The 22,902-nt window shown below is 47.5% G+C and overlaps 1 protein-coding gene across 3 annotated transcripts; it reads right to left on the bottom strand.

Moving 5' to 3' along the window:
- LOC118086456 (perilipin-3) lies at positions 1 to 19,224 on the bottom strand. 3 transcript variants are annotated; one of them, XM_035118071.3, is made up of 8 exons: positions 19,163 to 19,224; positions 15,011 to 15,078; positions 10,593 to 10,788; positions 8,237 to 8,319; positions 6,507 to 6,804; positions 3,888 to 4,087; positions 1,850 to 1,978; positions 1 to 917 (listed from the first exon to the last, which is right to left on the bottom strand). In XM_035118071.3, the coding sequence occupies exons 2-8, from the start codon at positions 15,068 to 15,070 to the stop codon at positions 570 to 572; spliced, it is 1,314 nt and encodes a 437-aa protein (XP_034973962.1). In that variant the 5' UTR covers positions 15,071 to 15,078; positions 19,163 to 19,224; the 3' UTR covers positions 1 to 569. The 3 variants fall into 3 exon arrangements, with proteins under 3 accessions (XP_034973962.1, XP_034973964.1, XP_088529098.1); XM_035118073.3 differs by having other exon boundaries at positions 1 to 914; XM_088672972.1 differs by lacking the exons at positions 15,011 to 15,078; positions 19,163 to 19,224 and adding an exon at positions 12,654 to 13,002.
- Positions 19,225 to 22,902: the final 3,678 nt, after the last annotated feature.

Genomic DNA, 22,902 nt, shown 5'->3' with positions numbered 1-22,902 from the left:
TTTTCAATGCGGCAAGTGTTTTATTTACGAATCAAGGCACTGAGTGTACATAATGTGACACGTGGAGCTAGGAGGAAGTCGTGGAAGGGACAAATTCCATAAAAGGAACATACACAATACAATCTTTTAAGGACACATGGATGGCTGAGAGGAAGCCGAACTGCCATCTCATTTCACCTCTACCCAACTATTCCGTTGGCTTGAGATTCAGGATCAGTCAATTAAGCTTTACTCAGAGGGGAGGAAAGTATTTTGGGAGGAAAGGAGAAGAAAATGGGATTTGCTCTTAACTAGATAGCGGTTCACCCCAATCTCAAGAAGTACCCCTTCTTGAGAATGAGGGAATTTGGTACAAAAAAAAAACTAGTCGCGTGCAAGGAATTTGCTCCAAGATGACTGTTCAGCTAAGCTGGTGCCTAACTGAAGAAAGAGGCAAAAACAGTAACTTAACCCCTCAAAACACTCCCTCTCAAATTTACGTCTCCCAAACTAAATGGATGTGTCCTAGAGTTGGGGTCTTCTCCTTGGTTCAAGGCCTTCAAAAGGTCTGGCACTCTTGCATGCTACTACTACTGCATCTCTATTTCCTCTGCCTCCGCCTTGCCGGACGCAGCAAAGGGTCCCACCAGCCAAGAGAGGGGGGCGTTTTGCACCACGTGGTCCATCAACTCGTCGGTCAGCTGGCGGAGCTTGGAGGCCTTCTCCCTGCTCTGGGCCAAGATGGTGCCGGAGAGGTCGTGGAAGGACTCGGCAGACACAAAGGCCAGGCGGATCTCCTCGGCGTTCTGGCGGAGGAGGCCCACTTTTTCGTGGAGGTTGGCCGGGAGGCCTTGGAGGTTGGAGACCAACGTCATGGTGGCAGACTGAAGCTGCTGGGCCAGGCTGCGGGAGACCTCCAAGGCTTGAGTCTCCATCTGCTGGAAGAGGGCAATATCATGTTGGATTTTTTGAATAGTCAAGTTACTTTAGAGCCTGTCTAATGTAAATACTGGCTGTCTAAGAGAAACAGGTGCCGGTGATTTCTGTTAATTGTTCACAGGCGTGGGCTCTGCTCCTTGTATAGAAGGCTCTGCCAGAAAGCTTTCTGTATCTTTTAGTAGATCACTCTCTCAGTTGAATGTATCTCTTAGGAGAACTGTTATCTCTCAGTGAGATCAGTACCGTAGTTGGAGAATACTTAGTTGATTTTCAGTTGTTCTCAGTTTAAGAGATTCCAAGTTGAATCTTAGTATGAAAGTTGTTTAGTTATAAAGCTAGTTTGCTGTTAATTCTTGGGTAGTTTAATGGGAGCTATGTGGGAGTTTGTGGGAGGTTTGGAATGGATTGAAGGTTGGAATGTGGGTAGATAAAGTTGCTAAGAGAGAAAGCATTCATCTTTAGTTTAAAGTCTCTTTTGAGTCAAAATAAAAAAATTCCTTCAGTAGCACCTTAAAGACCAACTAAGTTTTTATTTTGGTATGAGCTTTCGTGTGCATGCACACTTCTTCAGATACTTCTTTGAGTCAGTTTGTTTTTTCAGTTAAAGAAACCCAACTGTTTATATTTTCATCTGTATACTTTTACAAGTGTGCAGCTAGTAAGGGATTTCATATAAGGGAGATAATTCCCTACGCTCTTGGTAGTGTTTTCTTAGCCAGGTCGACTTCTGACTGCGTATACTCTGCGTGACACGTACTTTAAAGGGCCGCTGGAAACTGGGATATATGATTTAGGTTAAGCAAGTTTCAATACCCAGTTTTCTCCAATATTATTCTTATCATATATTTCCCCCCCCCCAAAAAAAGATCACGTCAAGGTTTTGCAAAGGCTGGGGCATCTCGCAGGGGCCTCCCGAAAGTGATTTACGTACCTCAGGCTCAGGGACGTTCTCCTGGCTCAGCTCGGGGGACTGCTTCTGACTCCATTGCCTCCACATCTGGTGCACCTTCTCTTGCCCACTTTGGATCTTCTGATCCATCCCTTGTTTGACATGTTCCATCTGGGAGGACAGAAGAAGACAATCAACAGCAGCCCCTTTTGCAGCCATGAGACTCTTTCGCAGGGTAAGAAGAGTTTCCAGACACCTTTTACGACCTCGGCCCAGTATACTGAAGGAGCGTCTCCACCCCCATCGTTCTGGCCAGACACTGAGATCCAGTGCCAAGGGCCTTCTGGTGGTTCCCTCGCTACGATAAGCCAAGTTATGGAGGGCCTTCTCGGTGGTGGCACCCTCCCCGTGGAATACCCTCCCATCAGATGTCAAGGGAATAAACAACTACCTGACTTTGAAACAACTATCTGCCCTCCCACCAGAGGTCAAAGAGAACAACAATTACCAGACCTTTAGAAGGCATCTCAAGGCAGATGGGCGGGGGTATAAATAATAAATTAATAATAATAGTTATTATTATTATTATGTGGTGGACGTGCAAGGTAATAAAAGCATTCTGGGAAATGATAAACAGTCGTACAGTGGTGCCTCGCTAGACGAATTTAATTTGTTCCACGGGTCTTTTCTTATAACGAAAAATTCGTCTAGCGAATCCCATAGGAATGCATTGAATTTTTTTTGATTTTTTTTTTGCCCATAGGAATGCATTAATTGAATTTCAATGCATTCCTATGGGAGAAAACACGATTCGCTAGATGAATTTTTCATAAAACGAATTCGTCTAGCGAGGCAACCTCCACTCGAAAAATCCTTTCATTAAGCGGAAATTTCATTAAGCAGGGCATTCGTTAAGCGAGGCACCACTGTACCTTGAAAGTCGAACAGAATCCATTCCGGAAGTCCTTTCAATTTCCTAAACATTCAGAAACCAAAGCACAGCTTCTGATTGGCTGCAGGAAGCTCCTGCAGCCAATCGGAAGCTGCACCAGACGTTCGGCTTCTGAAAATCATTTGAAAACCGGAACACTCACTTCCGCGTTTCGATCGCTTGTGAGCCGATTTGTTTGGGAGCAAAGGTGTTTGAGATCCAAGGTACGACGGTACAATGAATTGAAAAAAAATGTTTAAAATAACTTATATATAAAAACAACAACCCAGAAGCTTTTTTATTAGGACTTGTAGATACAGAGATCTCAAAGGAGCAGAAAAGGCTTTTTATGTACGCGATGACAGCCGCGCGGATGTTATTAGCCCAGAGATGGAAAGAAGACAAAGTCTCTACCAGGGGAAAATGACAAACTAAACTGTTGGAATTATGCCAAAATGGCAAAACTATGACCAGGAAGCACAGGAACCAAGAAAACCAAAACTTCAATAAAGAATGGAATTTTTAAAAACAAAATTACTTGAGAGACCACTGTAAGCAGATGAAAACATTAGCAGGACTGCAGTAACACTTGTAATGTAGAAGACACTACAGATAAAATGGAGACACCTAAAATTTGGATGATGAAATAATATGCAGTTGAAAAGGTTTATAACAGGACCCATGGAGGGGAAAGGTGGGAAGTCTAGAGACTCAGAGAAATCTCTAAATATGGATATGTATTTTGCATTGTTATAACTCTACACTTGTAAAATCATAAAAAATGATTTCAATTTTTTAAAAATAAAAAAATTCCAGGTCATATTCAACCCACTGAAGTCAACAGCCACTAACGGGCTGATTGATTCCGATGGGTCTACTCTGAGCAACTGAACACAACCCTCCAAACTTTAATGAATTTATAGCGTGCTTTAAGAAAAATCTTGCAAGAGCTGAATGTTGTTCTCTCTCTCTCTCTTCAGCTTTCTGCAAACGGCTTTGGAGGTTGCAGTTTTCAGAACCAAGAGGTGTATAAATTTATGAAATAAACAAACTACCCCCAACCATGATGCTGGCCGGGGCTAATGGGAGTTGCGAGCCCGGCAATATCTGGGCTGCCCCATCGCCTGCTCTAGCCAGAATGCTTCTTACCAGCTCGATGGTTTGGTGCAGCTGGGCGAGGGCATCCTGGGTGCCCTGCTTGGCATCTCTCAGCTTGCCCAGAGAGTGCTGGTAGGCTCGGTGGCGGACCTTGGACGAGAGAGACCCCAGGCGCACAAAGTAGCTCCTCTGCTCCTTCTGCTGCTCCACGGTGGCGATTTCAAAACCCTCGACGGAGGTGGCCAGCTTAGCTAGGAGAAAACCCAAGCATTTAAGTGTCTTCTTGGAAACTCTTCAGGGCCAGCCAGAGACGGTTTGGCACCTGAGGCAAAACCCTAGTGGGGTAGGAGAGCTGGGGGGGGGGAATCCACATCTGGCTCTACTTGGATTTCAAATTGTACATGGGTAAAGGTAAAGGGACCCCTGACCATTAGGTCCAGTCGTGACAGACTCTGGGGTTGCGGCGCTCATCTCGCTCTATTGGCCGAGGGAGCCGGCATACAGCTTCCAGGCCATGTGGCCAGTATGACAAAGCCGCTTCTGGCAAACCAGAGCAGCACACGGAAATGCCATTTACCTTCCCGCTGTAGTGGTACCTATTTATCTACTTGCACTTTAACGTGCTTTCGAACTGCTAGGTGGGCAGGAGCTGGGACCGAGCAATGAGAGCTCACCCCGTCGCGGGGATTCGAACCACCGACCTTCTGATCAGCAAGTCCTAGGCTCTGTGGTTTAACCCGCGCCCCGTAGTACATGAGTAGATGAATCTAAAAAGCCTGGGACTCGAATTTTCACAGCCCTCCAGCAGCTATAGTGGCTCCTTGACCCGAAGTAAGGTATTAAGCATGAACTCCGGAGGAGTATAATAATATTAATATTATTAATAATAAATTTTTATTTATATCCCGCCCTCCCCGGCCAAAGCGGGGCTTAGAGCAGCTAACAACAGATAAAAATAGCACAGTGCACATAAAATCGCACAGTCAATTAAAATACATTCTAAAATCAATTCAGAATCAATTCAATAGCAACCATTGATCTAGAATTCTGTGAGCATTACAGAAGGAGGGAGGGGGGTCAGACTGTGCCTTGGCCCAAGGCCTGGCGGAACAGCTCTGTCTTGCAGGCCCTGCAAAAAGATGTCAAATCCCGCAGAGCCGTAGTCTCTTGTGACCGAGCGTTCCACCAGATCGGGGCCATGGCCAAAAAAGCCCTGGCTCTGGTCGAGGCCAGCCTAACCTCCCTGTGGCCTGGGATCTCCAAGATGTTTTTATATGAAGACCGTAAGGTCCTCCGTGGGACATACCAGGAGAGGTCGTCCCGTAGGTCCAAGGGTCCTAGGCCGTATAGGGCTTTGAAGGTTAAAAACAGCACCTTAAACCCGATCCTGTACTCCACCAAGAGCCAGTGCAGCTGGTATAGCACTGGGTGAATGTGATCCCGCAGCGAAGACGCCGTAAGGAGTCTTGCCGTGGCATTCTGCACCCGCTGGAGTTTATGGGTCAGTCTCAAGGGCAGCCCTGTGTCGAGTGAGTTACAATAATCAAGCCTGGAGGTGATTGTTGCGTGGATCACAGTGGCCAGATCAGGGCGAGAGAGGTAAGGGACCAACTGCTTAGCTCAGCGGAGATGAAAAAAATGCCGCCTTTGTTATGGCTGCAACCTGCACCTCCATAGAAAGGGAGGTGTCAAAGATTACACCCAAACTCTTAACGGACGGCGCTGGTGTTCAATTCTTAAATCTGAAACCAAAGGGGTAGAAGAGTTTGGATTTGATATCCCGCTTTATCTCTACCCAAAGGAGTCTCAAAGCGGCTAACATTCTCCTTTCCCTTCCTCCCCCACAACAAACACTCTGTGAGGTGAGGGGGGCTGAGAGACTTCAAAGAAGTGTGACTAGCCCAAGGTCACCCAGCAGCTGCATGTGGAGGAGCGGAGACGCGAACCCGGTTCCCCAGATTAGGAGTCTACCGCTCTTAACCACTACACCACACCGGGTACATATGTTGCCAGATGGGAAAGGCAGTGGAAAGAGGGCAGGGGCTGGCAGGAACCCTGAACAGGAACACTCCTACTCCCAGGACAGAACGCACCCTCATATTCTGTCACAAGTCTCACTTGTTTGCAGCTGAATCAGTCCCTCTGCGGAGACGGAAGCGGTCTCCCTCGCAGGGCTCTTGTTAAGAATTTCAGGGCTCCCCCAGGAGCACTAAATGAAGCCCATTTTAGAAACCCCAGGTAACAAGCGGGTTGCAGGCGAGCTGCCCCGTAACCCCAGCCTGCTGAGATTGTCAGCCTTGGGAGACAATCCAGCGACACGGAGCAATGGATTCAAACTTCAAGAACATGGAGCAATGGATTCAAACTTCAAGAAAGAAGATTCCACCTGAACATTAGGAAGAACTTCCTGACAGTAAGAGCTGTTCGGCAGCGGAATTTGCTGCCAAGGAGTGTGGTGGAGTCTCCTTCTTTGGAGGTCTTTAAGCAGAGGCTTGACAGGCATATGTCAAGAATGCTTTGATGGTGTTTCCTGCTTGGCAGGGGGTTGGACTGGATGGCCCTTGTGGTCTCTTCCAACTCTATGATTCTATGACTCTTCCCGGGTTGGTCTAGATGACCACCAGGGTCTAATCCAACTCTGTGGAAAGCTGAAAGCGTGAAGGGCCTCACCCAGCTCCTCATCCGTCATGGGAAGGTAGTGGTCCACCAGCTGTTCCGATTTACCCAGCACAGCATCCACACTGCTGGTCACCATCTGCCCCATGGAAGAGCCCATCACTGTGTTGACTCCGCTGGCCACTGCGGACCTGGTCATCTCGACGCCCCCTTGGACTGCCTCCTTGGTTCGATCCACCATCCCGGTCACGGTGCTGGCAACGGCGTCCTTCGCACCCGAGACCGTGCTGCTGATGGCGTCCTTGGCTCCCGTCATGGTGGAGGTCACCAGATCTTTGGTGCCCGAAATGATCTAGAGGACAGTTTCATATGTTTTATCGTGTTTTTAATATTCTGCTTGTTGTTAATATTCCCAGAAGTGCAAGCTGGATTTCGAAGGGGCAGAGGAACCAGAGACCAAATAGCAAACATGCGCTGGATTATGGAGAAAGCTAGAGAGTTCCAGAAAAATGTCTACTTCTGCTTCATTGACTATGCAAAAGCCTTTGACTGTGTCGACCACAGCAAACTATGGCAAGTTCTTAAAGAAATGGGAGTGCCTGATCACCTCATCTGTCTCCTGAGAAATCTCTATGTGGGACAAGAAGCTACAGTTAGAACTGGATATGGAACAACTGAGTGGTTCAAAATTGGGAAAGGAGTACGACAAGGTTGTATATTGTCTCCCTGCTTATTTAACTTATATGCAGAATTCATCATGCGAAAGGCTGGACTAGATGAATCCCAAGCCGGAATTAAGATTGCTGGAAGAAATATCAACAACCTCAGATATGCAGATGACACAACCTTGATGGCAGAAAGCGAGGAGGAATTAAAGAACCTTTTAATGAGGGTGAAAGAGGAGAGCGCAAAATATGGTCTGAAGCTCAACATCAAAAAAAACTAAGATCATGGCCACTGGTCCCATCCCCTCCTGGCAAATAGAAGGGGAAGAAATGGAGGCAGTGAGAGATTTTACTTTCTTGGGCTCCTTAATCACTGCAGATGGTGACAGCAGTCACGAAATTAAAAGACGCCTGCTTCTTGGGAGAAAAGCAATGACAAACCTAGATAGCATCTTAAAAAGCAGAGACATCACCTTGCCGACAAAGGTCCGTATAGTTAAAGCTATGGTTTTCCCAGTAGTGATGTATGGAAGTGAGAGCTGGACCATAAAGAAGGCTGATCGCTGAAGAATTGATGCTTTTGAATTATGGTGCTGGAGGAGACTCTTGAGAGTCCCATGGACTGCAAGAAGATCAAACCTCTCCATTCTGAAGGAAATCAGCCCTGAGTGCTCACTGGAAGGGCAGATCCTGAAGCTGAGGCTCCAATACTTTGGCCACCTCATGAGAATAGAAGACTCCCTGGAAAAGACCCTGATGTTGGGAAAGATTGAGGGCAGAAGGAGAAGGGGATGACAGAGGACGAGATGGTTGGACAGTGTTCTCGAAGCTACGAACATGAGTTTGACCAAACTGCGGGAGGCAGTGCAAGACAGGAGTGCCTGGCGTGCTCTGGTCCATGGGGTCACGAAGAGTCAGACACGACTAAACGACTAAACAACAACAACAAAAATGAACAGCAAGTCCGCCCCGCCCCCACCTTAATCTCTCTCTGGGACGCTTCCCTAACTTGTTTAACCCAGTCAGGATGTTGCAGAGTTAATACACATTGCAGAATTCCCTGGACATAGGAAGAGGGAACAGTCAGTCCTGCCCTCCAGGAAGGACATCGCTATTTACCTTATCGGTGGGCTGTTGAAGAATCGGCAGGTTTTCCTCCAGCTTGTCCAGCCCTTTGCAGGCAAACTCGTTGGCTGTTGAAACTGAATGAGGAATAATAGTAATAGTATCTATATATTAGACAAGAATATATGGAATTGTAATTGTTAATTCTTTTGGCGATGTAGTATACTTTTCTTTCCCCACCCATTTCCACATCCTAAATATAATAAAATAATAATAATATATTTATAACCCACCCATCTGAATGGGTTGCCCCAGCCTCTCTGGGCGGCTTCCAACATATAAAAACATAATAAAACATTAAACGTTAAAAAGCTTCCCTATGGAGGGCTGCCTTCCGATGTCTTCTAAAGGTTGCAGAGCTACCCAGCTGCTTGATATCTGATGGGGGGGGGTCCCACAGAGGGGGCCCTGAGGCCCAACTCTGAGGGCCTTCTGGTGGTTCCCTCACTGCGAGAAGCGAGGTTGCAGGGAAGCAGGCAAAGGGCCTTCTCAGTGGTGGCGCCCTCCCTGTGGAACGCCCTCCCAACAGATGTCATAAAATAAACAACTACCTGACATTTAGAAGACATCTGTAGGCAGCCCTATTTAGGGAAGGTTTTTTATGTTTGATTACTGTGTTTAAATTTGTTGGAAGTTGCCCAGAGTGGCTGCGGCAACCCAGTCAGATGGGTGAAATATTAATTATCATCTTAATCATCATCATCGTTATCATCCTGGAGTCAGTTTGCTGCCCTGGGCTTCCTTTCAGGTTGCAAGTTAATTATATAAAAGATAATAACTATGTTCTCCAGAGCTTTCAACCAAGCATAGTTGCTAACTCCCTGGGGCCATGGGTTCTCAAGCACCCACAAAATTCCCCATGAAGGGGCCGGGGACATGCAAGGTAAGGTAAGGGTAAAGGACCCCTGGATGGTTAAGTCCAGTCAATGGCGACTATGGGGTTGCGGCGCTCATCTCGCTTTCAGGCCGAGGGAGCCGGTGTTTATCCGCAGACAGCTTTCCGGGTCATGTGGCCTGCATGACTAAACCACTTTTGGCGCAACGGGGCACCGTAATGGAAACCACAGTGCACAGAAACGCCGTTTGCCTTCCCGCCGGAGCAGTACCTATTTATCTACTTGCACTGGCGTGTTTTCGAACTGCTAGGTTGGCAGGAGCTGGGACAGAGCAACAGGAGCTCACCCCATTGCAGGGACTCGAACCTGCTGTTCTTCTGATCAGCAAGCCCAAGAGGCTCGGCGGTTTACCCATGGCCCTGGGAACCCACGGTCGTGGGGCCAAGTTGGCACTCCTGTAACCAAGCAATTGGGCTTTTGACATACCCTGGATTTTAGACCGTAGGTTCATCAAGGCAAGGTCACCCACAGGGGTGTCTTACCCATAGAAGCGCCCTGGGCGCCAAGTTTTGGAGGGCATCAGGGAAGAGGCGGAGGTTGGACGCGGTGCCTCCTGGCATCAGCTCACTGCCCTTGCCTGCCTCCTCCATGCCTTGCCGAAGCAGCGCCTGGCCCGGAGCCTCTGTCTGCCGTGGCCACCGCGGCATGAAGCGGCCAGCTGAGCCAGGAGGTGCCGTGTCCAGCCTCTGCCTCTTCCCCGCCGGAGCAGCTGCCCTCCAGCCGCTGCCCGCCTCCTCCAGCCCCGCCGGCAGTGCCGTCCTCCCTAAAAAAAAACTCTGGGAAAGCGGGGGAAGGGGTGCCAGAGGGAGCTTTGCACCACAGGGCTGGATATTCTTAATACAGTGGAACCTCGGTTTATGAACACCTCGGTTTACGAATTTTCGGTTTACGAACGCCGCGGACCCATCTGGAACGGATTAATTCACTTTCCATTACTTTCAATGGGGAAGTTCGCTTCAGTTTATGAACGCTTCAGTTTATGAACAGACTTCCGTAACCAATTACACCCATGCTTCGGGTTAAGTATGCCTCAGGTTGAGTACTCCGCGGACCCGTCTGGAATGGATTAATCCACTTTCCATTACTTTCAATGGGAAAGTTCGCTTCAGTTTATGAACGCTTCAGTTTATGAACAGACTTCCGGAACCAATTGTGTTCATAAACCGAGGTACCACTGTATAAGACCTCGACGCACATCCCCGCCGGTGGAGGCGGCGGCGGAGGCGACGCCTGCGCGGTCCCAGGGCTTCCCCTCCGTTCCCGCCCGGCTAGCGCCCGTTTACTTAACGGGCTGAATGACGCTAGTTGTGTTCATAAACTGAGGTACCACTGTACGGCCCTAGTCCCCCGTTCGCCTCCAAAACACAGCTGAAGTGCAAACTGCAGCGTTGCCACCAGAGCAAGCAGGACGGCAACCCCCCCCCCGCCTCCCGGCAACTGGGCAGGCCACTCACTCTGGGGCTCGAGTTTGCTCAAGATGGGCTGAGCACCGCTGGCAGCCGCTGAAGCAATGGTCTTGACGCCTTTCTCGGCCACGTCGCAGACGGATTTCACATAAGGGTGGCTCTCCTTCGTGGAAGTATATGCTGCAGAGACCATGTTGTAGGCAGAACTGACCAGTGGTAGGTTGGCTACCCTGCCCGCTACATTCTGAGCAGGATTTTTGGGGTTGGGGAGGGAGGAGAAAAAGAATGGAAGATATAACGTAGATATATAAATTTAGGGCCTTTGCAGACAACACAGTTATTATTTGTTGATCATCCATTGGGAAACACGAAGACGGTACGAAGGGAGATAAAACTATTTGGAGACTTGGCTGTTTTCTATAAAACTAAAATCTTGGCAAAAGAACCCCGGCGCATCAAGAGGGTCTGCAAAACAAAACAGACATTGGGGTGGAGAAAAGTTGGCATATTTGGTTAACACACAAAAACTGCAGCGCTTTCCCAGAACAATTGCATTAAAGTATGGAAAGAGGTGAGGCAAGATTTATCAAGGCCATGCCTGCTACATCCTGACCAGGATATTTTGGGGGGCTGGGGAGGGGAAGGGAGGAGGAGAAAAAGAATGGAAGGACTAGTTGAGGACTAGAAACTTGGCTGAATCATATAGGCGAGCCAAACGGCATTCCTGGCTCAAAACAGGATGCTGGACTAATCCAGCAGGCTCTTCTTGGGAAAGAGGTCCAGAGATATGTGTGAGTTTAAGGGAACAGACCCTGGAGAGGAAAGGGCAAGGGCAGCGAATGTAGCAGGAAAAGCAGGCTGGCGGCAAGAGGGGAAGAGGTTTCTCCTCCCTTCTCTCTGCGGGTACGGGGAGGAAAGCCCTGCGGCATCTCTCAAAATCCCTTGAGTGCGGTTTAGAATCATAGAGTTGGAAGAGACCACAAGGGCCATCCAGTCCAACCCCCTGCCAAGCAGGATACACCATCAAAGCATTCTTGACATATGCCTGTCAAGCCCCTGCTTAAAGACCTCCAAAGAAGGAGACTCCACCACACTCCTTGGTAGCAAATTCCACTGCCGAACAGCTTTTACTGTCAGGAAGTTTTTTCTTATATTTAGGTGGAATCTTCTTTCTTGTAGTTTGAATCCATTGCTCCGTGTCCGCTTCTCTGGAGCAGCAGAAAACAATCTTTCTCCCTCCTCCATATGACATCCTTTGATATATTTGAACATGGCTATCATATCACCCCTTAACCTTCTCTTCTCCAGACTAAACATACCCAGCTCCCTAAGCCGTTCCTCATAAGGCATCGTTTCCAGGCCCTTGACCATTTTGGTTGCCCTCTTCTGGACACGTTCCAGCTTGTCAGTATCCTTCTTGAACTGTGGTGCCTAACCACCAGTCCAAGTGCCTAACCAGCCAGGGAACCTTCCTTGGAGGTTTCTAAGCAGAGGTTGTTGTGGATGCTTTAGCTGAGATTCCTGCATCGCAGGGGGTCAGGCTGGATGACCCCTGGGGTCCCTTTCCAACTCGACGATTCTACGATTCTGTGAAACCCTTCAGTGCCCCCTTTTGCAAAAGGTTTTAGGACAGGCCACACAGCCCAGCTCTTGTTTCAGCCTCAAATGTCAGTGGTTTTTTTTGGGGGGGGGGATCCTGTCTCCCCTTCTCCTTTAAACATAGAATCCAGGTAAGAACGGTGTACAAGAAAGGGCACATTTTAAAAAAATGCATATATTTGTGAAAATGACATGCAACGATACATTGCTTGGGGTGGTGGTGGAGACTCGGAGAATTTCCCACTGAAATCTCAATGGGTTTTAATTTATTTCTGCATTTATTTCGTGTAACACTCTTCTTCTGAAGATGACAGGGAAGTTCATAACACGATACAAAATGAGAGCACGAAACAAAAACAAACATGTTTAAAAGGGGCATAGTCAACCATAGAATTGCAGAGTTGGGAAGGACCAGCTAGTTCAAAAACCTATTGCAATGCAGGAATCTTTCGCCTAGCACGGGACTTGAACCCACGACCCTGAGGTTTAAGAGTCTCATGCTGTACCTACCTGAGATATTGTGGACGATAGCATCTGGGGCTGAACTGGACCCACTTGGGCAGGCCTAAACTGATCTGCAAACCAGAGGTCCCCTCACCTCTCAAAAGCAGTAATAGGAAAGGTATCCTATGATGAAACAGGGATTCCCTAGCAGCGAGAATCGCACCAGGGACTCTGCGAACCCAAGAGATGGATTCCTATACTGCTGGGGGTTGGAATAGATGCCCCTTAGGGTCCCTTCTGACTCTATGATTCCACAAAGCCAGCTAGGGTTCTGAGGATCTTAGCGGCTGCAAGGAGGGAATATTATCCGAGACAAGAGATTCTGCAAAAGGAAACTAGTTTTTCCCATGCTGCCGCAGCAGAAGTCTCCAACGGTGGGTTGTCACAATTCAGTCCCCTTGGAAACAAATCAATCAATCAATCCTGATTGTGCAACCTGGACATTTGACCTCATAAAGTAGGTTGGGGCGAGAGATAGCATGGGAGTCATGAGTTTCATGACGCAGCATGACTCGAACTCTGGCCTCTAGTCCACTGGGAGCCTCTGAACGTAGAAGCCAGAAAAGGGGATTAAAGAGGAGCCGTTCAGTTCTCCACAGGAGCCCACAGCTGCCGAAGATTTGGCATTCTGAGTTTAGGCATGGCGCTTCCACCTCAATAAAAGTTGCAGAAAAACTAGAAATTGTGGTTAACCGGGGCAGTGTGACTCGCAGGTCGATGGGCAGAGGGAAGACAATTGTGCTGCCATGCGTAGACAGTGATTAGAGCGTCCGAGCGTCCCGAGTTCGAATCCTGACTCAAGCCGGGGCCAGTCACTGTCATCTCTCGGCCCAGCCGACCTCACAATGGAATCAATTGTCGTCTATGAACTGCGCACTCAGGGCTACCAAAAGTCACTGTTGGCTAGTCAGGCTAATGATGCTGTAAAATGGCAAAGTTCAGAGGAACTTTAGAAGACACCTGAAGGCAGCCCTGCAAAGGGAAGTTTTTTTTTTCCTTTCATGTTTTATTGTGTTATTGTATATGCCCGAAGTCACCCAGAGTGGCTGGGACAACCCAGTCAGATGGGCAGGGTTCTAATAATAAAATCATCACAAAAAAATTAAAACACCAGCCAGCCGTGCTTTGAGGTCCCTCGACTGGCAATGCAACAGTACACCAAAATACATTTAAGCACATCCAATGTGCGTTTAAAGCACACGACTTCTCTCTCTACCCCCCACCCCCCCAGGAAAGATTCCTGGGAACTGTAGTTTAAAGGAGCTGGGAATTGCAGCCCAAACTCGTGGGAAGGGAGAGTGAACTGCAGTAATGTTTGCAGAGGTGCCCTGTTTGTCTATCCATCTGCTACTTGGCTGCCATTGCCAAGTACAATTCAAAGTTTTGGTGCTGACCTTTGCCACTGCCCAACCTCTAAAATAGGACCAGACAGTTTTGTTATTTCAGCTTCGCTCTGCAAGACGGTCAGGCCTGGGGCAGCCCATCAAATGCAATTCCTTTGGAAACAAGCCAGTCCGAGCACGGCAGCCGGGAGTTGACTTTTGCTCCCGTGAGATGGGGCTGCCTTTGTGCCACTTTTGTTGCAATCACATTTAAGCAGGGATTTTGAAACGGCAAGCTCCAGCGCTTAAAGCTTTCTACTCTTTAGAGTAGCCCCCATTGTTTCTGGGGAAGATCCGAACGCAGTCTCTTGCACACGTTTCGAACTCTGTCCCTCTTGAGAGCCAGTGTGGTGTAGTGGTTAAGAGCGGTAGACTCATAATCTGGGGAACGGGGTTCGCGTCTCCGCTCCTCCACATGCAGCTGCTGGGTGACCTTGGGCTAGTCACACTTCTCTGAGGTCTCTCAGCCCCACTCACCTCACAGAGTGTTTGTTGTGGGGAAGGAGGGGAAAGGAGAATGTTAGCCGCTTTGAGACTCCTTCAGGTAGTGATAAAGCGAGATATCAAATCCAAACTCTCCTCCTCCTCCTCCTCTTAGACCTTGCCGCCAACCCTGCCCTGGGCCTCTGGCAATTGCGTAAGGATCTGTCAAGTGTGCCGAGGAACCCATCACTGGCATTTGATGGGGGGCGGGGCAGTGTGGTGTAGCGGTCAGAGTGCCCGACTAGGAGACCCGGGTTCAAATCTCGCACTCAAGCCAGGAAGTTCGGTGGGTGTCCTTGGGGCCCAAGGACTCTCCCTCAGCCAAAATCAACCTCGGAAGGTTTTCGGGAAGGATTAAATGCGGGGCAGAGAGAGGGAGAGTCGCTGCCTTGAGCTCTTTGGAGGAAACGGAGAAACAGACATGCCAAATGGAAATTGTAATAAGGTTGAACTATACAAAACACAAATCGTTGGAAAAAAACAAAACCAGCCACTTACTTTCGGGTCTTGTTCTTCGGTTACTGTAGAAGCAACAGCAGCACTTTCCGAAGACGACATTCTTGCAGCTAAGAAGTAATAAGGAACTCTCTTGAGTCACACATACAGAGATAATCTTGGGGGTAAAATCCAGGGCCACAAAGACATTCCCTGGTTGGAGGTCAGGAGATAAGGCAGCCACATGCGATTAGCAGCTCAGAAGGTCCAGAAGGTCGATTTGGGATTGGGGGAAGAATCACGCCTGCCCTTGACGTGGGCTGCTTACAAGTCTCTTTACAAAAAGAAAATAAGACACCCCACTCTTTTTCCTTGACAGGGAACCGGCCTTGAGGCTGGACTTGGCTCAAGGTTTCCTAGTTGCAAATCTGTGCACCACATGGGGGAAAATGTGCTTTGGAGTCAGGGTGGATAAAAATCAATAATTAAATTTTAAAAAATTGGATTTTTAAAAATGTAATTTTTTTTTTTAAAAAAAAAATTAAACTAGATTTTTAAAATAAAATGCTTTTGGAGGAAAAATATTTCTAAAGATTTTCTCTTTAAGTTACATTATAGTCCAAAGGCTATTCATCTTAAGTTTTTCACGTGTGCTAAAACTTAGTCTGTTGGTTTTTTTTTTAAAAAAAAAAATTTTTAACCACATCAGTTAACAAACATGGTTACCTATGCTATAATGCTATTGTTTTAGTTAAATTGTTATGAAGGAAATGATTGCTTTTCTCCTTCCAATAAAGTACAGCTGAAAAGAAAATACTAATAGTATAACCAAATCAGTAATTTTTGCTATAACTGTGAAAACCACTCTTGAAATTTATTATTCCAAAAACAAAACCTTCATCTGGTTGGAAATATTAAGATTATACCAGCAAGAATGAGTCTTTCTGTAAAAAATAAAATAAAATAAATAAATCAAGTCTTACTGACTGGTGAGTTAAATCATGGTTTAAATCGATTTGATTTAAATCAAATCCACCCTGTTTGGAGCAGAGGTCTTCAACCTGGCCCTGGGTGGGTGTTTTTTCCCCCCTTTTGCAAAATGCCAACTCTGGCTCTATATGATTTGATATGAGAATTGAACCTAACACCGACTCCGAATGGCAATGGACCAATTGTGAGCCACTCAGGAGTCCTGGAGAAGCGCTGTAAGCTTGGCGTAGCAGAATTGGCTTTGGATGCAGAACCCTGGAGAGTTGATGCCATTGGGTGTCGTAAGACCCAATGGCCTGACTCAGTATAAAGGCTCCCGAGAATCATTTGCTTTTGGGAGGTGGGCTGGCTTGGCAAACAACCTCCAACTCAGAAGTTCTTTGTTTGGCAAGAGAAAGCCCTGTGTGGTGACATAAGCCTAGGCAACTACCCTTGCCACATTTTCTGGGATGGGAAGGACTGTAACCTTCACCCAAAAAGTTAACTTTTGCAAGACTCCCCACCATTTACTCAAGCAGAGCTGTTTCGACATCACACACTTTTCTTTGGCGAGACAAAACCCATCGCAGTTGTTTTAAGATGAACCGGATAGCCAATGTTTAACAAAGCAATTGTAGCCACCCCCATCATCCAGCCCGGACACTGAAATCCATCTCCGAGGGCCTTCTGCAATAAGTGAGGTTACAGGGAACCAGGCAGAGGGCCTTCTCGGTGGTGGCGCCCACCCTGTGAAACGCCCTCCCATCAGATGTCAAGGCAATAAGCAACTTCAGCAGTACCTTGGTTTAAGAACAGTCCTGTTTACGAACAATTTGGTTGACGAACTCTGCAAAACCGGAAGTAGCGTCCCGGTTTGCGAACTTTACTTTGGTCTAAGAATGGAAGCCGAACGGTGGAAGGGCACTGGAGGCGGGAAGCCTCATTAGGGAAAGCGCGCCTCGGTTTAAGAACGGTTTCGGTTTAAGAATGGACTGCCGGAATGGATTAAGTTCGTAAACCGAGGTACCACTATACCTGACTTTTAGAAGACACCTGAAGGGAAGTTTTTAACGTTTGATTGTGTTTTTAATATCCTGTTGGAAGCTGCCCAGAGTGGCTGGGGAGGCCCAGCCAGATGGGTGGGGTATAAGTAATAAATTTATTATTATTATTATTATTATTATTATTATTAGCCACAGGCTTGTCCGGACGACGTTTACCAAGCATTTCCTTCCAATTTGTTTGCGAGGGGGTTAGACAAGAGTCACAGCCAGGTGTCATTTTGCACTTTCCTGTGTTACTGTGTTACTTTTCATCTCTTTCCTTAGCACACACACACACACAAAAAGGTATTCTGTGCTTTTCAGGAAGCAGTGTTGTTCCACGAGGCCTCCCCAAACTGTGCAACTTGAGCTTGCCACTGTGCGACTGAACCCTACCCCAAATAGCGACAGCCTGGAAGCCGACAGAGATCCAAGCATGGCTGCACGTGGAGGAATAAGATAGGAGTATCTCTGAACATGCGCTAGAGCATGTTATGAGGATCAGCCATGAGCCAATGGCAGCCAGGACAGATCACCCCAACGCAAAACTAGAATCACAGGATGGTTGAGTTTGAAAGGAGTCCAATCTCAACAGTCGGGTGTGCTGTTAAGGATGCTGAAAGATGACCCCCCTCTTCTAACAAAAATCCCCCCCAGAGTGCTTTAATAATCAATCCCTTTTCCCAGAGAACTCTGGGAATTGTAGCTCTGGGAGGGGAAAGAGCGGGGGGGGGGTACTCTTAGCGACTCTCAACACCCTTAAAACTACAGTTCCCACGATTCTTTGAAGGAAGATGGGGCTGCTTAAAACGGCACAATCCTGCTTCAAATGCAGAGTGCAGCCCTGAGCAGGTAGGTCTAAAGCATTTTCCTAAGCAGGTGAAACAACAAGCGATTCCTTTTGCAAGTAACGCACAACCCAACAATGCAGAAATCTAGTTTCTGCCCCTCTCCCAAGTCTCCCTAGGAAGGCACAGAGGCTATCGACGGCTACTAGCAATGATGGCTTTGAGAACAGGATGCTGGCCCAGGCGAGAATTAGCCTTTTTCATACAGTAGCTCTGTTCGTTTTATCGCGATTTTATATACAGTCGTACCTTGGAAGTCGAGCGGACTCCGTTCAACTTCCAAAACGTTCGGAAACCAAAGCGCGGCTTCTGATTGGAAGCTCCTGCAGCCAATCAGAAACCGCGGAGCCCTGTCAGACGTTTGGGTTCCACAGAATGTTCACAAACTTGCGGCATTCGGGAGCCAAAACGTCTGAGTACCAAGGCATTCAGGATCCAAGGCACGACTGCCTTATTTCTGAGACTGCAAGCTGTTTTGAGCTGGTGTTAACATTTGTCAATGGGTAATTGCCAACCTAGCAGTTCGAAAGCATGTCAAAGTGCAGGTAGATAAATAGGTACCGCTTCAGCGGGAAGGTAAATGGCATTTCCGTGTGCTGCTCTGGTTCGCCAGAAGCGGCTTTGTCATGCTGCCCACATGACCAGGAAGCTGTACGCCGGCTCCCTCGGCCAATAACGCGAGATGAGCGCCGCAACCCCAGAGTCGGTCACGACTGGACCTAATGGTCAGGGGTCCCTTTACCTTTAATTACTAATCATAACAGCCCAAGGTCTCACTCCAGGTCAGTTGAGAGCACTCTCCTTCCTTGGAGGTTTTTAGGGAGTTTGGATGGCCATCTGCCAGAGATGCTTTGGTTGAGATTCCAGCATTCCAGGGGGTTGGACTAGATGACCGTTGGGGTCCCTTCCAACTCTAAAATTCTATATGTGAAATGAGGACCTTTTTTGCCTCTACTTTACACTTTAAGCCCTACTCATTCATTTCCCCCATACTGAAAGCACATTTAACCCTAACCCCCAAATCATGGGAACTATAGTTTGCGGAATACAGTATGCTGGTAACTGTAGCTCTATATGAGCGCTCAGCTACAGTTCCCAGCATTTCGTGGGGGCAGGGAAATGCGATGTGAGGATACCTCAACTAAGCAAGCTTTACATCCCTAGACTTTGCGATAATAATAGAAAAGCTGGCCATGACCCCAAAACTTGCGGTAGGCAGCTAAACATTTCAAATCCAGCTACAGCCCTACAAATACAGACTCGGAGATAATACGAAGCATTAAAAGAAGAGATGAATAGTGAAATCGAAGTATCTGACCTGAATTAGGAAAGAAAGAAAGAAACTTTTAGCTCACCTGATGGGTCCTACGGAGTTTCAGCTCCAGCAACTGTAAGAGACACGACCGCGCCCACCTCCTAATATACTCCGGAGTGACTCCCCTCCCTTGCTGTGTGCGAGGAAGCAAACAGGCATCATGTGAATTCCGGAATGTGGGTGGGGCCAGAGGCAAAGGGTGGGGGAGAAGGCGATTTTTTCCTCCAGTTCTGGAAAGTTTGCTTCAAAACGAGCGAAGTGAAGCGAAGCTCCACCCCCGCTGGAGGAAATGAAAGTGGAAGTGGGTGAATTCGGAGCCGACGTTGCGATCCTCTGTAGCAGCTTTCTCCCTGCACTGGCAGGCAGAAATCCAACCGGGGCAGCAACCCTCTCGCAGCTTCATTTTCTTGGGGTGGTTAGTGGTTCCCAGCCCGCTAAATGAAAACAGCATTGCTTTCATTCCCTCTTGGTGAAAAATCAAATCTTAAAAAATGGTTCCTGATACAACTGTGAAGCTGATATGCAAATAGACTCAAGAGAGGACAGGACTTCTGTGCCTTTAATTGCCCTGCTCTCTTTTGAGTCTGGAAACCTTAAAGAGAAACCAGCAGACCCTTTGTTTAATTTCCAAGCATCATGTGAATTCTGGTTTCTCTTTAAGGTTTCCAGACTCAAAAGAGAGCAGGGCAATTAAAGGCACAGAAGTCCTGTCCTCTATTGAGTCTGGAAACCCTATATGCAAAGCAAGCGGATAATCTTAGGTTGCAATCCTATGCTTCCTTTAATTTGGAGTAAGCCCTGTAGTGTAGGGAGTCCTTGGGTCGGGAAGCCCGCAATGACAGCGAGAGGCCGTAGCCGGCACAATTTCCCTGTAAGTAGCTCCCGTCTTGGAAAACAGCGAGCCTTACTTCTGAGTAAAGATGTGCTTACGATTTGGGTGGAAACGGCAACTCTCGAGTCCGCCCAGAGACACAGATAAATTGTGGAGTGCAGGGAAAGGGGAACCATCACTCTGCTTATGCTCAGAGATAACCTTCTTTATAGCATTCCTTTTGACCCTGGCGAGAACTCCCGGTGCTAGTGTGAAGCGTGGCATCTTACAGCACTGCAGGCAGAAATCCCACAGGTGCAGAGGCTGTGATATGGGAGGAGACTTCAAATGCTAAGTTTGTGTATCCTGCCAGAAGAGAGACTTGGCCATAATCTTGGCTGTGAGTCTGGCAGAACCTCTCCTGGCCTGGGAGGGTGGGACCCGGACTGACTCCAGCTACAAAAGCAGAGGCTGCTGAAAAAGCCAGAGGCCACCTTTAGCAATGTTTCATTTCAAAACAATCAAGCGAAACTTTTGTGTGTGTTAACTTTGCTGCGTTCAATGAGCATTCTGCGCTCGACCTCCTTCGTAATCAGAGCTGGATTTAGGTAATGGGGCCCTTTATATGTCCAGCTGTCCTTTGTCAACAACAATTTTTCACTGGTTTTTGTGTTGAATATATGCAATGTGGTAATTTATGGACCTAATACCGGTAGGTATCTCAAGCCATCTGCACCTGCAAAATGTAGGCACCCTATATATAGAAATGAGCAAACCAGTGACATTTTAGGGAGCAGGCTAGCAGGCGGGGGCCATTACTTACATCATAAGTAAACACCGTTGCTGTATGCTGTATTTGTTATTTCTCTTATATTTTGGAAATGTACATCTTTTTTTCCTTTTAATTTTTTTTTGGAGGCCCCCAAGAGAGAGGGGCCCTAAGCTATAGCTTGTGTCGTAATGTTTTATTTTGAAAACATTTAAGAGAATGTTCTTTTGTTCATTGCGTTGCTTTGAATGTATACTTTATATTTTACTTTCTTCAGCCATGTTTCATTCTGAATTGATTTATCCGACGCTTTGAGGTATGTTTGTAACCACCTTGAGATTCTTTTCTTAAAAATATAAAGCTTTGCATATAAGCTTTTCAGGGAAGTTTTGTATTGTGTTTTTCCTATATTGTTGTTGTGAGCCACCCAGAGTGGCTGGGGCAACCCAGTCAGATAGGTGGCATGGAAATACATTATTATTATTATTATTGACCATCAACATGGTCACAAGAACAAACAAATGAGGCCTGGTTCTCTCCTGCTTGGACTACTGCCATGCACTTTGTGCGGCTACCTTGGAAGGTGACTCGGAAGCGACAAGAACGCGGCTGCCAGACTGGGTTGCTGGGACCATAGAACACCTGTTCTAAAGGATCTTCGTTGGCTCCCAGGACATTTCCGAGCACAAATCGAAGTGTTGGTGCTGACCTTTAAAGCCCTCAATGACCCAGTATACCTAAAGGAGCATCTCCACCCCCATCGTCCGGCCCGGACACTGAGGTCCTCCCTCTGAGGGTCTTCTGCTGGTTCCCTCACTGCAAGAAGGGAAGCTACAGTGAAGCAGGCAGAGGGCCTTCTCGGTAGTGGCACCCTCCCTCTGGAATGTCCTCCCGTCAGATGTCAAGGAGATAAAGAACTACAGTGGTACCTCTACTTACGAATAACTCTACTTACGGATGTTTCTACTTACGAATGGAGCTCCGTCCGCCATCTTGGATGCGGTTTAGATAGGATTTTTTCCTACTTACGAATTTTTAGATAGGGTTGCTTCTACTTGTGAATTTTTTTCTCCCAATGCATTCCTATGGGATTCGACTTACAATTTTTTTTGACTTATGAATGTGCGTTTGGAACGCATTAAATTCGTAAGTAGAGGTACCACTGTACATGGCTTTTAGAAGACACCTGTATCAGGAGGCTTTTAATACCTGATGTTTTATTATGCTTTTTTATTTGTTGGGAGCTGCCTGGAGTGGCTGGGGCAACCAAGCCAGATGGGCAGCGTAAAAATAATAATTATGATTATGATGCTCAAGTTCTGAGAACAGGATGCTGGATTAGATGGGCCACTGGCCTGATCCAGCTATCAGTGGCTGCTAGTCAGGACATCTGTGAGACATCTCCAAGATCGGAGGCAGCTTGTCTTTGAGTATCGGGAACCAGGAGCAGGAGAACACACCAGTGTGTTCGGGTCCCGGCTATGGGCTTCCCATGGGGGCATTTGCTTGGTCACTATGTGGAACACGATGTTGCACATTTCCTTGCTTCGAAGGAAGCCACTCTAATAATAATAATATCTGATGGTGCATTCTGGATTAGTTCTTTCCGAGTCACCATCATAGGTAGCCCTATGTAGAGCGCATGGCAGTAGTCCAAGCGGGAGATAACCAGAGCATGGACCACTCTGGCGAGGCAGTCTACAGGCAGGGAGGGTCTCAGCCTGCGTACCAGATGGAGCTGGTAGACAGCTGCCCTGGACACAGAATTGACCTGCACCTCCATGGACAGCTGTGAGTCCAGAATGACTCCCAGGCTGCGCATCTGGTCCTTCAGGGGCACAGTTACCCCATTCAGGACCAGGGAGTCCTCCACCCACCCCCCGCCCTGTCCTCTCAAAACAGTACTTCTGTCTTGTCATGATTCAATCTCAACCCGTTAGCCACCATCCGTCCTTCAACCGTCTCCAGACACTCTCACAGGACCTTCACTGGTTCTGATTTGAAAGAGAGGCAAAGCTGGGTATCATCCGCATACTACTGAACGCCCAGCCCAAACCCCCTGATGATCTCTCCCAGTGGCTTCATATAGATCAGGCATAAACTCCAGCTCTCCAGATGTTTGGGACTACAATTCCCATCATCCCTGATTCCTGTTATCTAGGGATGATGGGAATTGTAGTTCCAAACATCTGGCAGGCTG

Source organism: Zootoca vivipara, chromosome 6 (genome assembly GCF_965207765.1).
Source record: "Zootoca vivipara chromosome 6, rZooViv2.hap1.1, whole genome shotgun sequence".
In the NCBI taxonomy this organism is placed as follows: Eukaryota; Metazoa; Chordata; class Lepidosauria; order Squamata; family Lacertidae; genus Zootoca; species Zootoca vivipara.
Note: the sequence above shows the minus strand (reverse complement) of the source record. Positions and strands in the feature narration are given on the sequence as shown.

Bases quoted from the DNA above. Each gene is read 5' to 3' on its own strand.
- LOC118086456 (XM_035118071.3), bottom strand. From the start codon at position 15,070: ATGTCGTCTTCGGAAAGTGCTGCTGTTGCTTCTACAGTAACCGAAGAA. The intron at 10,789-15,010 runs GTAAGTGGCTGG...AATCCTGCTCAG, and splicing joins CCGAAGAACAAGACCCGAAA to AATGTAGCGGGCAGGGTAGC. The intron at 1,979-3,887 runs GTAAGAAGCATT...CTGTCCTCCCAG, and splicing joins TGCACCAAACCATCGAGCTG to ATGGAACATGTCAAACAAGG.